Source organism: Chelonoidis abingdonii, chromosome 2 (genome assembly GCF_003597395.2).
Source record: "Chelonoidis abingdonii isolate Lonesome George chromosome 2, CheloAbing_2.0, whole genome shotgun sequence".
Lineage (NCBI taxonomy): Eukaryota > Metazoa > Chordata > Testudines > Testudinidae > Chelonoidis > Chelonoidis abingdonii.
Window position 1 is genome coordinate 209,735,260 of NC_133770.1, and position 16,441 is coordinate 209,751,700.

General features: G+C 41.5%; 1 protein-coding gene across 3 annotated transcripts in view; it reads right to left on the reverse strand.

Moving 5' to 3' along the window:
- Positions 1–8,016: 8,016 nt before the first annotated feature.
- NDUFV2 (NADH:ubiquinone oxidoreductase core subunit V2) overlaps positions 8,017–16,441 on the reverse strand; it is a 34,371-nt gene continuing 25,946 nt past the window's right edge. For all 3 annotated transcript variants that reach the window (XM_075062943.1, XM_032777103.2, XM_032777104.2), the window contains 2 exons: positions 9,648–9,724; positions 8,017–8,177 (listed from right to left, as the gene is read on the reverse strand). In XM_075062943.1, the coding sequence (XP_074919044.1) occupies positions 8,084–8,177; positions 9,648–9,724 (171 nt within the window). In that variant the 3' untranslated portion in view covers positions 8,017–8,083. The remainder of the gene's footprint in view (positions 8,178–9,647; positions 9,725–16,441) is intronic.

Genomic DNA, 16,441 nt, shown 5'->3' on the forward strand with positions numbered 1-16,441 from the left:
CCTCTACCAATCTCTGCCTTTGCAACGTATGCATGGACAGAGATTGCTGCAGCCCCCTAAAAACAAATATTCCTACTGTTACCATTCCACAGGCAATTGGTCACTGCTTAGGCAGCCTGTCTGATATGCATTCTGAACTCTGCTACATAGGGATCAAGTTTTCTGGAAGCCACTTTCCTATTCAAATAGCACGGTGCCCAACATGGAGCTCAATTGTGTGCTATTTGATTCTGTTACTAGCATGTCTTGGAAGCTACCAAACAAGGGTGCTGCCAGCTGGCCTCAGGCTGACATGGGCACTGGAGATCATATGCAAAGGCAGCTGCCCTTGTTCATTCACAGTATTTTAATATATGACTGGCTGAACTGGTCATCAGATGGGGTACATCTACATTGGACCTGGGAGGTGTGATTCCCAGCTTTTGTAGATGTAGCCATGCTAACTTCTTGAGCAAGTGCCTCAAAATATGTGTGTCTGTGGCAGCTGAGGCTAGCCACCCAGGGACTCAGTCAGAGTTGTATTTGGGGCAGCTAGGCTGAGCCACTGCCTTTGCTGCTGCTGCTGACATACTATTTTTAGGTGCTAGCTCAAGCAGAGATAGTGGAAGGGTACATCTGTGTGAGCTGGGAAGTGTAGATGCACCCTGAGAGGGGAGAAGTAGTGCCAAGAGAAGACAAAGAGCCTTGAAGTCCTGTATAACAAGACATGGAAGAATAACAGTAGGTCCTTCTCAGGGCAGAAAACATGCCTCTTGCATAGTGATCTGGATCAAAGCCTGAAGGTTCACCCTTCCACACAATTAAAGGTGCTTCTGGATAGCACAGAAAGTCAATACAGTGCAGTCCATCAAGACGAGACAAACAAAGAGATCTTGTATACATTTGCAGGATATACTTGTGGGGATCTAGGGTCAGCAGTTGAGCCAGTACAGAAGGAGGAATTGGAAGGTGAGGGGTCATCTAGAGAAGTTGGCTGATTTTGCAATCTTGATTGTTGGAAAAAGTTTCCCAGGTTCTTAGAAAAGCCACGGTTAGGATTAATAAAAGGAGAGAGAGAGAGAATCACACAACAGTGAAAGTGTCTACCACTTCAGTTCCACCAGCAACCTTCTTCTCAGGCTTGCTATGTCTCCATCTCTGCTGCACAAGTTCCTCCGTAGGTCAACCCAGTTCAGTTCCCTAGTACATCCCCTGAGCTGGCATTCCCCTTGAAGCATTCTGTGCTGGCAGGTACATGAACCACTGCTCCTGGTTAAGAGAAGAATGTTCAGCTTGGCATGTGCAGCATCAGCTTCAGCTCTGTCAGAACTCCAAATAGCAGTGGGGGAAGATTACAAACTGCAACATAAAAAGGCAAAAAATAAGAACTTTATTGCAAATCACGTTGGGCACTACAGCAAAAGCATAGTGCATTTTTCATATTACAGTGTAGCTATAATGGCATATATGCTGGGCAATGAACTTAACTAGCATTCTGCTCATATTTAGATGAAGTGGCATTTAGCTTTGCCTTGTAATTCAGTGCATGGAAAACCGCTCTAGGCATATTTTGCTGGCAAAGTGATGTACAGATAACACAAAGTATGAAAGTTGGGGGAAAACACTGCTTATCGTGACCATTGCCTAATATTAAATACATTCCTAGAAATCTAGTGGAGATTCCTGTTAATTTTATTTCTTATTTTTTCCTGGCCCTTGGGAGTTATAAGGAAAAAACTCAAAACAAAGTTCCAGCCCTGCAATCCAATTTTTGGGCAGTCCATCATAGTCTCAGCCTTTCCCCTCAGTTCCTTGAAAATTGTCTTTTCCCCTTGTTGCAACCCTCCACAAAAGGTTGGGGTTTTTTATTTTGTTTGCCTGCAACAGATAACCATTGCAAGTGCCCCTGCTTCCTCTTTCCATTCTGCATTAATATAACATCCCCATCCTTAGTCTTGGAAATCGAGTGTGTGAATTTAATATGTCCTTTCCAGCTCTAGTCCAAAGAGCGAGACCCTTGTAAAGTGTCACTGTAATCTGAAACTGAACTGAAATTGTTACATTTATTGCATTCAAGTGATGGACTGGCTATTGCTATAGCAATATTGTGAACTCTTTCATTTAATTTCATTTCACTCACCAATATGGCTGCCTCTAAGTAGGTGTGATAACCAGCAAATTGGATCCACAGCAGTAGATGCCCAACAACTGAGGTTCAGGAAAACAGCAGAGCAAGGGAAATTTATTTCTGGTCATGCATAGAGATGTGGAGCCCAGGTAAAAGTCTGAACAAAATGAGACTCGTTAAGAGACAGGAAACCAGAAATGATGCTTACTATTTCTGGAATAAGGAGATAAGAATGAATAAGTAGTTCCAATGGAATTTTTTCAATGAATAGACAGTGGCACAGGAAAAAAAAAAAACAGGTTGGCCTAATACAACAGGACAATGTTACTTAGTTTGACTATCCCCTACGCAGGCTCCCTTAGTCATTCCCTAGACTTCCACTCCTTCCTATGGTCATGGAATGGAAAACAGGAATCCCAATTAGATGGATCTGAGAAATTTAATTTCTATATTGGTCTTTGTAGAGTGTACAGGTTAACTGATTTCTGTTACAGCTGGTCTTCAATCTTGTGTTTAATAACAAAAGTTTCTGGAACTGTGCACTTATCACATCATAGTGTTTGTGATCAAGACACTATCATTTAACTACTCCGTATGCTTCCTCACCAAACTACTAGTAAAGCATAGGATAAATGCATAAAAGCGTTACCACAAAGCACATAACGGCTCTTCATAGCAGCAACTTCCAGTTGTTATGCTATCAATAAAATAAAAATTTGCTCCTCAAACTCCTTCACCATGCAAAGCGAGATAAATAGACAATTAACAAAAGTTTATACATAATACACAAAGAGGAAATCCAGTCCAGCATCACTAGGAATTAAATAAAACCAAGAAACATTTACTTCACTGCTCCAGCCCCATTTTTCACCATCATTTTGAAAGTTTGTGCACAACTCGGGCAAACACAAACTATAGCACATGCTAATGTAAGTAACAGCTTTGGGTGCAACAGTTGTCAAGCTGTGCATCGATTGCTGGAAATCACACTGCCTCCTCTGATTTCATGTTACAGCAACACCTTGTAAGAGCAATTGCTGCTTATGAGAAACATTTACCCTGGGAACACTTTCCCTCCCGTGAATTGTCCACTCGATAACAGCAACATATCCACTGCATAAGAGCACTATTTTTGATGTCACATCTGAGGCGGAGCTTGGTGGGCCATGTAGAGGTGTTGCCCCTACAAACTGAATCTTCAGCACAGCTCCAGGGCACACAGCTTTGTCCATTTGCCCTGTCTAACAGAGCCTGCATGGAGGCCATGTGTAGGGGGGTAGTTTGGGAGGAGGGCCTGGAAGAGGGGGCTTTTTCAGGGAGGAGGGAGGCTTGGTGTTAGAGGAGCAATAGAAATGTATCTGGAAAGTTTCCTCCATCCTTCCTCAATATGTGGGATGGTGGTGGTTGCCATTTTGCAGTGGGGAGTATTGGGGACCCACCTATGCAGAGCTGTCCCCTTCATCTCGGTTGCTGGCAGCAGGATGTGGATGTGCTGTTTTGCAATGGGGGGAATCAAGGGACTGTGGTCCTTAGGGCATTTACCTGTCCCCTTCCTCTCTCCCATCTTCACTGCGTTTTGCCCCCTCCATTGCAGGCTGCGCATGGTACCCTCCCCAACAATCCATCCCTTACCACTGTAGAGCATGAAGCTGCCACCTGGAGCATCATCAGCCTGTTCCTAGCACTCACTCAACCATTTTGCTGAATGGGGGCTCCCCCACCCTACAATTTCTTCCCACCACAACCTAGCTGACCCCCACTTTCCAAAACACACTTAACTCTTCATATGGTTTTGGTCAGACAACACTATAACAGCAACAGGTAACAGGTGCTAGGAGCAACATAGCAAAAGAGCACCTATATGTTGCTACCAAGGAATGTCTACTGTATTCAGGCAAATATTATAATGGCTACATTAGTCACTAAACTGTTAATGCAGGTTAACAACCGTTTCAGTTTTGCTTTCAGTTGCACAAAAGCATGCTCCACCATTGACTTGTACCTGTTGATTGGTTACAGTTAAAGTGGCATCTCTCTATTTATGTAGTCTGTGGTTTCATTAACAATTGTAAAAGTGAGCATGCACAGTTTTACCCAGAATTAGTAGGGATGAAGATTCCTTTGTCAGTGTTGTTCGACAGACCTGGAGCTCCTCTCTAATCATTCTTGGGCTTATTTTTTGAAAGTCTAGCGTCATGCACTTTGCCATATGTACACAAGCAGGAACCTTTTGTAATGACCAATTAAGACTTGTGTCAGCATTAGTAGTAGCCAGGCCCCATGTATTTAATGGTTATGGAATTCGCCCTTTACCACTAAAGTGTGCTCCAGGATCTAGACCTTTGTTAAAATACATATACCTTGTTTCTGTTATGGTTGAAAAAAAAATGCTTGAAACATGAACCAAGTGTATGTGAATGCACTAGAATTTACAAAAAGCCTGAAACAATACCTTTGAGAGGTGTAAACTGCCTAATTTATGTTAATGGATCGTAAATTCTGAAACCGAAAGATAATACTCTGCAGCATACTGAAAACAAAGTGCTGGGATAGTATAAAATAAACAGAATGTAATTAAATATAGGCACATCTGATGGTACCACAGAACCTCAGAGTTATGAACCCCTGTTACCAACTGTCAACCACACACCTCATTTGGAACTAGAAGTACACAATCAAGCAGCAGCAGAGACAATAAAATAAAAAAGCAAATACAGTACAGTACTGCGTTAAATATAAATTACTAAAAAATAAAGCGAAAGCAGCTTGTAAAGTACTTCTACCAATGAGGCACTTATCCTGATTGGGGCATTTTTCCTTCTGCATAGTAAAGTTTCAAAGCTGTTTTAAGTCAATGTTCAGTGGTAAACTTTTGAAAGAACAGCCACAACGTTTTGTTCAGTTATGAACACTTCAGAGTTACAAACAATCTCCATTCCGGAGGTGGTTGTAACTGTGTTCTACTGTATTAAATTTAATATATAGTTCAATTAAACCTGTATTTTAATTTCAAATCAATAGAAGTATGCTGTATTTGAGACAGCTGTAGGAAATGAGGACACTTGCTTTTTTTGTAAGCTAAAAAAAGGAGAAACTTTTCAACATTAATTAGAATATAAATGAGGTAGGGAAATCTGAAACTATATGATATTTAGCAATTTTTGGCTCAGCTTTTTGCATTTTTTAGGAAGTTGAGGACTGTGAAAGATTGACTTCAGGATATATTTCATAAGTTGTCTAGTTTGTCTCCATTTGAAATAGTTGTTTATGTGCATGGGTTGAAGCAATTCTGAAGTTCTCAGTCTTTCCTTTGTGCAGATAACATTTTTATTGTGAGACTGCTTCATAATTAACCTCCCCTTCCCTTAATGATCATGCTGAATACTTACCTGGCCAAATGCAACAGCATAACATCACAGTGCTAACTATAACAATTTGTTAAAGGAAACAAAATTTATGTGATGTTAGCTATCTTTTAATGGGATGTTGTGTCTTTTGTGAAAAAAAATCTAATTTTACTTTTGTATCTTATCGCTTTCTGAAACTTGTCCTCTTCCTTTCTTTGCACCTAGTTTCCTGCCAGTTTTCCTGAGACACGCTTCCCAGCGAACTGATCCTTTCCTCCACCTACTCTCCTGATATACTGGCACATAGGCTCGTCTTTCTTCCCTAGATATTCACTCCCACTCTTTTCCTCTTATGTATTAACAATCCTCACTAAAGGAGCCTAGGCTAGCTCTTCCTCACATACAGCTGCTTTTCTTGGCATCCAGACTCTTTTTATTATCTAGTAGGAACACCCAAAGGCCCTAATCAGGATAAGTGCCGCATAGGGAGAAGTACTTTACAAGCACAAGACATTATCCCTGTAAGTTTTTCACAAGTGTAATTTCAGGTGACACAAATGTGCGTCTAACACAACACAAGGGAAGATGAGAGTAACAGTAATGTGTGGATTCTGGACAGAGATGGAAGCACCTGAAAAGAGAGCCAACTCCAGCTTACCTGCCGGGCCTTTGCTCTCCAGAGCACCAGTTCCTGGACCACCGTTTAAGAACAGCTTGTTTAATTAATAAATTGGTCTAATTTTATAAGACCAATTAATGTGAAGATACACAAATAATTTAAAAAAAGTTTTTGGTCTGAAGAATTACAAAATTAAAACAGAAATGGACTAATAACATTTTAAAATAAATGAAAACAGTATGATGGTACCAGTAGTACAGGAGAACTGGACAGTGAATTTAACTATAAAGAGAAAATGAAACTGACAGTTTAGTTTCACTATCCAAGCTCAGGGAAGTGCATTAAGTCAAATAAACATTAAAAATTGTAATGGTTCTTCATCTTCTACAATAATATAAGGCAGTATTAAGAGTTAGATTTTTTTTTTTTTTTTTTAATGTGGACAAAGTTCCCCTATACTTGGGGATTATGTGAACACAAAGCCAAGTAGCTTCAAATCCCTACATGACACTTCATTCTTGTTACTAAATTATTAAATGTATAAAACTTGTTTTATTAAATGCATTGTTTATAGCTTAGTTATGCTACCACCCCTACAGGTTATTATAAATGAATCTTTTTTTAGACTGTTTGCTTACATTTTGAATAGCTCTTAATCCAACCAATGAAACTGGATGCCTGTTTCTCTTTTGTTACTTGTCAATTTCAATTAATGGCAATTCTACAATATTTGACTGGAAATTTTACTAATGTTTGTTTAAAAGAGTGCACATGGGATATTTCATTGTATGGAGGCATTTTTCTATATAAATATTCTCAAAGGATTCTTAACTCAGTTGAAGACAGTCCCAAACTCCCAAAGCTGAAGGGTTCTCAAGGGATGTACTCCTCTCTCCCCGTTCAGCAGATAGAGGAGATTCCAACCTTGCAATCAGTGCCATCAGCTCTGAGTTTTTCTTTGCTTTCTCTGCTGAGAATGGAGATATTCCCTGACTGCTCCTGTTAAACATTGAGTCAGTCAAGTTTTTGTTACCATATAGAGGTATAGGACTAAAAAGGACCTCCTCCTGATATATAGTCCAGTCCCCTACTATTGCAGGAAACCCTCATCATATCATCTGATCCATAAATTTATCAAGTTCTATTTTAAAACTAGTTAGGTTTGTTCCCTCTCTCCACTGGAAGGCTGTTTCAGAAGCTCAGTCCTTTGATGGTTAGACACCTAATTTCCAGCCTAAATTTATACTCACTTGTGCCAGCACTATCCTTTAGTTTACATAGCTCTTCTCCCTCCCTGCCATTTACACACCAATGTATTTATAGAGAGCAATCATATCCCCTCTCCGCATTGATTAAAGTCTTATTGTTGGAGTGGGATCGATTGTACCAAAAGGATCTTCTTCCACATCTTTCCTGCTCAAACTTCATTGATTGTGACAGGACTGTTACAGAAGTAAATCTGCTACTTACTTCCTTATTTTCCCCCTTTTATTCTTCCCTACAATATTAAGTTTACTGTTGAGTGGTGATACCATGTCAGGGGTATCAGCCAATCATAACGTACTTTCCATTCTTCCCCATACTCTTGCTCCCCAAATGTAATCATGTTGGACGTAATGCCTTAAAAGTAATCTACATCTAGACATAAAAGTATGTATGTGCTGAATGCCCTCAATAGCAGGACAGCATCTTCAGCAGATAAGATAGTAAACTATTTTGTCCTTTTTATGTTCGTAAAACAGAGCAAGGTTTTCACCCAAAGATTTTGGTGAGCGCAAGGCAACATGTTTCGCATACACCTTTACAAATGGGGGAAGTTTGGCAATCTACAGATTTTTTTTTTTTGTTGCACTTTGCACTAATTATTTTTATTGCTGTGGCATCTTTATATGCTTCAATGGTGTTACTATTCTCAATTTAAAAAAAAAAATTAAAACAAGCCATTTTAATGAAGTTAAAGGTGTTTTATTTTCAGACAACTTATGTTTTTATAATTTATTACATAAATGCTCAGAGGTCTGCTCGAACTCCAAATCCAGGTCCTTTGGGTGGTTCAGTCAGAGAAGTAAGACCACCAGCTGGCTCACAAGAAAAGCGTCCACTTCTGAAAAGATAAAGAGCAATCAGATTTGTTCATCAATACTCAGTATTATAGCAATCATCTTCCATCCATGACACATGAATGACACATGACACATGAATGACACAAGTCTGACTCAATCTTTGGGCTGCCATTTTTCCTGTTTCTCTGAAGGATGAGCAGAGAGAAATGGGAGGCCAGACAACAGAACATAATATCTGTAAAAATACTAATGGTAAAACAAAGGCATTCAAGTAAAATGTCAAATATGGAACTTGATAACCAAAACACTTCATAGATACAAAAATTAAATCTATATGATTAACAAAAAAAACCCAGGAGCCAATGGCTTTTTTACTCCAGCAACACCAACGGCAACATCTGATTATTTGGTTCAGATCCATCTTAGATTCATATATTTCCAAGGCCAGAATTCATCATCATCATCATGTCTGACCTCCTTGTATAGCACAGGCCATAGAACTTCCCCAAATTCTTAGAGCATATCTTTTAGAAAAACATACAATCTTGATGTAAAAACTGCCTATGTTGAAGAATCCACTACAACCGCTGGTAAATTGTTCCCATTGTTAATTACCCTCACTGTTAAAAATGTATGCCTTAAGTCCAGTCTGAATTTGTCTAGATTTAACTTCCAACCACTGGATCGTGTTATACCTTTCTCTACTAGACAGAAGAGCCCATTATCAAATATTTGTTCCCCATATAGGTATTCACAGATTATAATCTAGTTACCTCTTAACATATTTTGATAAGCTAAACAGATTGCTTTGAGTTCCTCACTATAAGAGATGTTTTCTAACCCTTTAATAATTCTCATGGCTCTTCTCTGAACCCTCTCCAATTTATCTGCATCCTTCTTGAACTGTGGACGCCTGAACTGGACATAATATTCGAGCAGTGCTCACACCAAATACAGAGGTAAAATAACTTATTCATTTGAGATTCCCATTTATGCATCCAACAAGGATTGTATTAGCCCTTTTGGCCACAGCACTGCATGGGAACACATGTTCAAGTGATTATACATCATGATATTGTCAGTCTTTCACAAGGGTCAAATCCAGCATAGGTTTGTAGGGATCAAGAGTCTACTAGCTAGTAGAGTTTTGGGTGATTTATGCAAAAGAAGTTTGTGATCACATTCCAGTTCTTATCAGGCATCTAGCCACTTCACCTCAATTGGCACTTTCATTGGTAGTCTCAAACAGGCCAAGGACCGAAGAGTTCTGGACATGAAGCTTTCTTCTCACCTCTACACACAGCCTCTCCAGGTTCAGGTTTACACATAAAGCAGGTCAATGTGGAAAAGCCTGTAATTCCTGTGCAGTTCAGTGAATTAATACCTTCAGTTCTAGGGTAATCAATCTGATAACTTTTCCAAGAACTAGTCACCAACCTTAAAAATAGCTTTCCTTCCAAATGGATTTTCTCTTTCATTACTCACCCCAGTAGTATACAAATACAATTTACCTTGGGCCAGGTTTGGGAACTCTGCCAGCCTTTAGTTCATCAATTATGTCTTCCATATCTTTTGGTGTCAGATCTTCCTGTAAAATGAAAGAGACCATGCTATTAAAAGAAAATTTAAACAAAATCTGTAAGCAGTTGAATCAAAAGTAGTATTCACAATTCCTCAGAACAGTTTTTACCTTTTAACCAAATTCTTCACTCAGTTTTGATTCCAGCACAGATAACTGATTCTATCAGTTAATATATGCATCCAAGTTTAAAGAAGAATTAACAAACCTAAAAGATTTGAAGTTTTATGACATTCTAATGTCACTCTTAGCTATGTTACACACAAGCAATTGTTAGTTAAAATGAACTGATTTTAAGCCATTTATGTTTCTGAACCAGCACATAATAGCCATGTTTTAAAAGAGTCTATGTTCAAGTACTAGGCACTACCATGTGAGCCAGCACTCTGATCACTCTGACACTAATTAGTTGTCCCAGAGAAGCCTTAATGGGATGGTGGTAATTAATTACCTGATTTAGTGAGTGGAGGGGCTGGGTGAGCTAAAGAGCCAATTAGCCTATCAGCTCAAAACTTATAAAAAGGACACAGGAAGGAAGTGAGGGGGGAGAGGGACAGAGCTAGCTAAGTCCAGTGTCTCAGAAATCTTTCAAGCCCCGGGGAAACAGCCAAGAGCACAGCGAACTGCACTGTAAATAGCACTGCTGCATGGGGCTATAGAGGTGTGGTTGAAGGCAGGGCTGCCGAGAGGATTCGGGGCGTGGGGCAAAGCAATTTTGGGGGCCCCTTCCATAAAAAAATTACAATAGTATATTCTCATGGGGGCCCCTGGCGCAAATTGCCCCACTTGTCCCCCCCCCCCCCCCCCCCCCATAACAAATGATGGGGACCGTTCAGGGAAAAATAAACTTTCTGCATCTCGGCACAAATCCCAGTCGTTTGAGAAAACTCTTTACAAGGTATCAGCGGTTCTCAGCATAAGCTAGTGCTAAAAGGCACTAAAGCTCATTAAAAGGGATTGGACAAATATAATGTGCCGTCAAAAACTGTTTCTCTGGATTTGAAAACTAGGAGGTTTTAAAAAAAGCAGAAAAAAATCATTAGACAATGTCAAGCTTTCCTTCAAAATTCTGTTTTGTGGAGTCCTTTTATTAATTGAAAAGCTGAAATAATGTAGTCTGCCATAACCTGGAATATGGTTTTGGGATTTCAGAACTAAAAGTTGTGGCAAATCTCTGCTGCTTGCTGTGTTCTGATTGTTAAAGAAACAATAAAAAATTCTGCTTAAAAAAAACATCCAAAACTTTTTGAACCACCTCAGCTTGTGACCAAAAATGCCTGAGCCATCCAGTCAAGAGATTTTTTCCAGTTTCTGATAACTCTGCTGGCTTCCTTGACTCATATCTGTCTCCATAACTTTGGTTCATTTAGGTTAGAATATAAGAACAGGCTATACAAGGGGTCAAACCAAAGGTCATCCAGCCCAATATCCTGTCTGCCGACAATGGCCAATGCCAGTGCCAGAGGGAGTCAAACCTAACAGGTAATGATGAAGTGGTCTCTCTCCTGCCATCATCTCCACCCTCTGACAAACAAGGCTAGGGACACCATTCCTTACCTCATCCTGTCTGCTAATAGCATTAATGGACTTAACTCCATGCATTTATCTGTTTTCCCTAGAGACTGGCTCCATGGGGTCCTCACAAACTGGAGACAGTTAGTGTGGGTTTGTCTTTAGTATTATTTTATGTACATATTTCCACGAACTGAGCATTTGAGCTTGTTCCAGATCTGAGGATGAGCCTATGTTGTGAAAACTGAAATGCTCAAAATACACATGCAGATGTGAATGGAATAGGGTGTTAAAATAGAATTACCCAGCGGGTTCTCAACTACGAGGGGTCGGACCCCTCAGGGGGTCCGAGATTATTATCTGGGGGCCGACCTATAGCTGTCAGCCTCTCCACCTCAAACCCCGCTTTGCTCCAGCATTGTTTAATAGTTTAAATATATAAAAAAGTATTTTTTATAATTTATAAAGAGGGGGGCGGAAGATCAAGACTCACAGGTTTGCTATGTGAAAGGGGTCACCAGTACAAAAGTTTTTGAGAACCACTGAATTAACCCTTCTGGAGCCTCAGGAAATGTATGTGGGGAGGCGAGTCCCCTTGGTAGGGTTGGGAAGGAGGTAGGTGGTGTAGGATATTGCTCTTCTCATGTGATCCTCCCCAGTGCTAATTTTAAATGAAGCTAAACCTCCCTGACATGAATCTCCCATATGGCACTGAAATTAAATATATGACTATAATTTGGCATTGAGAGGAAGTGAAGGGATGGTAGCCCTAATGGAAAAGCTAACAGCTGGCTCTTCTGCAAGCTTCAAACTGCTGAATGAGCTTTAAGGGTAGGGAAGGCTGTGCCTCCAAATAGCCTGCCGCTGCCCTATCCAACCCCGACCCACTTCCTGCCCTCAAAACTGCCCCCCCCTCAGAATCCCCAACCCATCAACTGCTCCTTGCCCTCACCGTCCCCCAGAGACCCTCCACTACCACGGCCAAGGACCTCCACCCCTGCTCCTGTCCCTGAACTGCCCCCAACCCCTATCACCCCTCGCTGAGTCCTTGACAGACCCCTGAAATGCCCATGATCCAGCCCCCATTCCTGTCCCTGACCGCCCCCCAACCTCTCCCCCTCCCTGTCCTCTGGGACTCCCTGCCCCTTAGCCAACCCCCAGCCCTGGCCTTACCTGGCTCCTCTCACCCGGAGCCCCCTAGCGCATCCAGGAGCTTCGCTTCGACAGAGGCAGTGTGTCTCCGGGGCCTGAGCTCTGCAGCCCGGCTCAGCAAGCCACGTGGTTCAGGGGGCGCCTGCTGGCCAGTCCCACGGCTCCTGACCTCCGCCGAGGCGTGGCCGCGGATGCTCCACTGGAGGCCGCGGGCTGGAAGCTCCGCAAGCTACGCTGAGCTCAAGAGCTCCCTGCCGCCGCTCAGCCTGCAGAGCTTGCATGCGCCCAAGCCCGAGTCACTGCCATGGGAACCCCGGTCTGAGCTGGGTCAGGGGCTCAGGGGCCCCGCTGGAGCTCCACGCTGCAGCTGTCCAGGACACTGCTGGATGGAGCTGAGGCTCCAGGAGAGGGGAGGGGGAGGCCGACCACGTGCAGCTGTCAGGGCGCTGCTGGAGGGGGTGACTCAGAGAGTGGAGGAGACGGGCTGAGAGGGCCTCAGCCATGCTCATGGGGGCCCCTGCGGAGCCTGGGGCCTATTACCCCACTTGCCGTCCCCTCCCCCCCCCCCCGGCGGCCCTGAGTGGAGGGAACATAAACAGCATGGTGTGAATACACAACCAGTGACGTTGGAATGGTTTCTATGGTATTAGAAGGCAGGAGCAGAGTATGCCTTGCTACATGTGGCTGCTTATCAGAGTTTGTGATTCCCCCATCCATGGTGGCAGAGGATCAGATGGGGAGCCAGTGCGAGGATTCAGCATCAGGGCAGTGGAGGAGAGTCTGCAATGGTTGGTAGAGCAACTAAAGGAGAAACGAGACCATGCACTCATTCCAGAAATCCCACCAAATGGAAAAGCAGTCCCTCGCTGCATAGCAGGTTGAGCTGCTGAACAGCCTGCAACACAGAACCTAGGGAATCCTGTGATTGAACAGCAGTAGTTCCTGAGGGTTACCCTGTGCAAAATGGGCCCAGTGGATGACACTGACACATTTTTTGTGACTTTTGAGATGGGATAAGGGATCATAGGTCTTCTGGGTGCCAACCTATTTATCAGGGGAAGCCTAGGCAGCCTATATGCCCTGTGCAAGGAGCAGACCCACAACTATGATGTAGTAAAGGCAGTCATCCTAGATAGGGTAGGCCTTTTGGCAGAAAAATACAGATTTTATGCCACTAGGTGGTCTTATGGAGTATGGCACTTAGCCTTTCTGCAAAAGTTAACTGACTGGGCTAAGGCCAGATATTCAAGGTGTGGAGGAAAATAGGAGCAGCCATAATATTGGAAAAATGTCTCCAGAGCCGCCACAAAAACACATGCATTTGAGTCTGAAAGCAGCAGTCAAACTCACAGAAGAGTTTGTGGAAGCAGACTTCTCCAAGAGAGATGTCCAGCCATTTCAGAGACCAGACTCAAGGAAGAAGGGGGGCAACCTGATCATAGCATGGGCAACCATTTGTGTGGTTTGTACCAACGGCTTCCTCTAATAAGCATAGTCTGTAACACAAACCCATGACTTAATATTCCTTTCTGCTGCCCTCTTCTCCCTCCCCTCCTTCCAAACAAAAACAAGGAAGGTGGGGAGTGGAACATCACTGCCTCTTGTATACAGGCAGGAATTACTCAATTTACTGATGTGGAGAGCGCACAATGTTAGTGCAGTGACAAACTACAGTATACACTTACAACTGGCTTCATAATTACTCATCTGATACTAAAAACAATGCTATGTTGCATATTTTTGATATTCAAACCATAAACTGTACAAATACAGGGATTTCTTTAAGACTTCTGCAGTCAGACCACAAACTGCACAAAGCCCCTATGAAAAAAGGGCTTGATTCAAAAATAAAGAAGGGAAGATTGAAGGCTTCCATCAGTACAGGGCAGAGTTAAAGAGGCTTGGATGTTTTTTGTAACCTTAACTTGGAATGGCCTAGTTTTATTAAGGTTTGGTGTTTGATATCACCAATATTCCCGCAAAACTTTTTAACCAATTGAATCACTGATACGTATTTTCACCCTTAACCCCAATTTAATGAAGACTTTTGTCTAGGAATTTTTCGAGATAGTGGGAAATAGCTGTAATATGACTCAATTGAGATAGACATGGAGAATGCTATTTAAGGCTTGGAGCTTAGCTCCTTCTGTCCTATAGTAAAGCCCACAAGGGTATGGTCTAGTACTTTTCTATGAATTCTTCACAATTGTCTTAGAAAGCATAATAGATTAAGAACTTGAAATGAGTGATTAGCTCCCTTCATCACATATAATGCACACTGGACCAGGCCTAGGACTCTTCAAGTGTCTTTTTGCACAGCAAGCTATGGAAAACATACTGGGTTACACTGATCTACAGCTGCACGGCTCCTCTCCCACAGACATTCTTAGATCAGGGCTCCACGCACCTAGAACCACGTCAGTGTCTCAAATACCTAGTCCCCTGTCACTGTACCAAGTGATCAAAGTCACTGTGATGGCTTGAGTGCCTTTGGAAGCTTTTCTGTGTTTTGTATATCTGGGAAAAATGCATCACCCTATCATGCCTTAGTCTCATCAGCATATCTGTTTGGAAAGCACATTGCCAACATGATGCCCAGCAGTACCCTACTCTTGCACATCATATCTGTGTAGGAGTGTGTGCTGGTGGGTACACTGGGGCACAGTATCTGAACTAACCGCCTGGTGAACTCTGCAAAGTCATCAGCACACTGGTAAGCTTCCAGCTAAACCCATAAGTAATCTAACATTCTTATTTCAACAACTTAAAATTTGACTGTAAAGTGCAGAAATTTCAAGTGCACTGAATCTTGACTTAATTATAAGTGCCTTCCAGTTGCTTTCTCAAACTAGGACTGTCTAAGTGTCAATTTTTTAAATATGATGGACCCATACAGATTTTCGTGGGGAGGAAGGGGGGAGGGTTTTTGGTTTTGGGGGGAGGTTTTTTTAGTTCTCTTATTTTACAAGTGGTTTCGCTAAACTTCAGTTTTGGTAGAAAACTTTTCTGTTCTCCACTTCCCTAATGATCAGTTTCCACTGTGGCCCACCTATGCAAGAAAAAGGCTTAGAGATATTTTAAAATAAATGAAAACTCACATCTCCAGCAGTCACTTGATACTGTTTTAAGCCAAATTGCTATTCTGAAATTCTTGTTTAAAATATTCATAACTTTACATTACAGTTCAAACACCTAAACTCTGACCTTGTTCACTAGGACTAGATTAATCCAATGGTATGTTTTCTCTCTCTTCTTTTTTCCATTTTTATGTTTTCTAGTAACAAAAATAAAAAAGCCAACCCAAGACTTCTTGGACTCTTGATATTTTTAATGTCACATAACTTACAAACCCGTGTCTGATTTACTTAAAATTGGCTAGAAAAATGTATACCATGTTCACAAAACTCATGTTGATAATGATGTTGAAAATATTATTCTGAGAGGGAGGAAGGAAAGGGGTAGAGGAGAGGGCTCACAAAATAATCAAGGGAAATCTCTTTTATAATGGAAACTGAATTTGCTAAGGCTGCTACCACTCCAGAATATGTTAGCATTTTTTTTTAAAATGTAATCAATTAAGGGAAACAGAGGAGAATATCACTCAGAGTGAAAGCACTTCAAAGACTGAAAAAGGATTTGATAGAGGGATTTTATTAATAATAATCCCAGAGAGAACCAAATCCTCCTTCAACTAAAAGGTATCTATAAAAGTGCCCTCGTTCTAACGCCTGGATACCCCAGAATGTATTTCAATTCTCTTTCTTCATGATCCTTTTACGAAAATATGCAAACATTAAAAAAAATTCCGTTGGTCTCAGGAACTTTACCTATATCACAGTGTGCTGATGTGTATTTTCATGTAAAGAATTTCATGTCACTAGAAGATGTTACAGCTCATGAACTGTCCCTCTCCCACAAAATGAGAGCGTCTTCTCTTTACATTGATAATTATGCCTAGGGAAGTCCTGTTCCAATATCATTTTGAGAGACAAGCCACCCATAGTGTAGCAATATAAACTATGAAATTAATAGGTCAATTAATAACTTATATTGAACTACTAG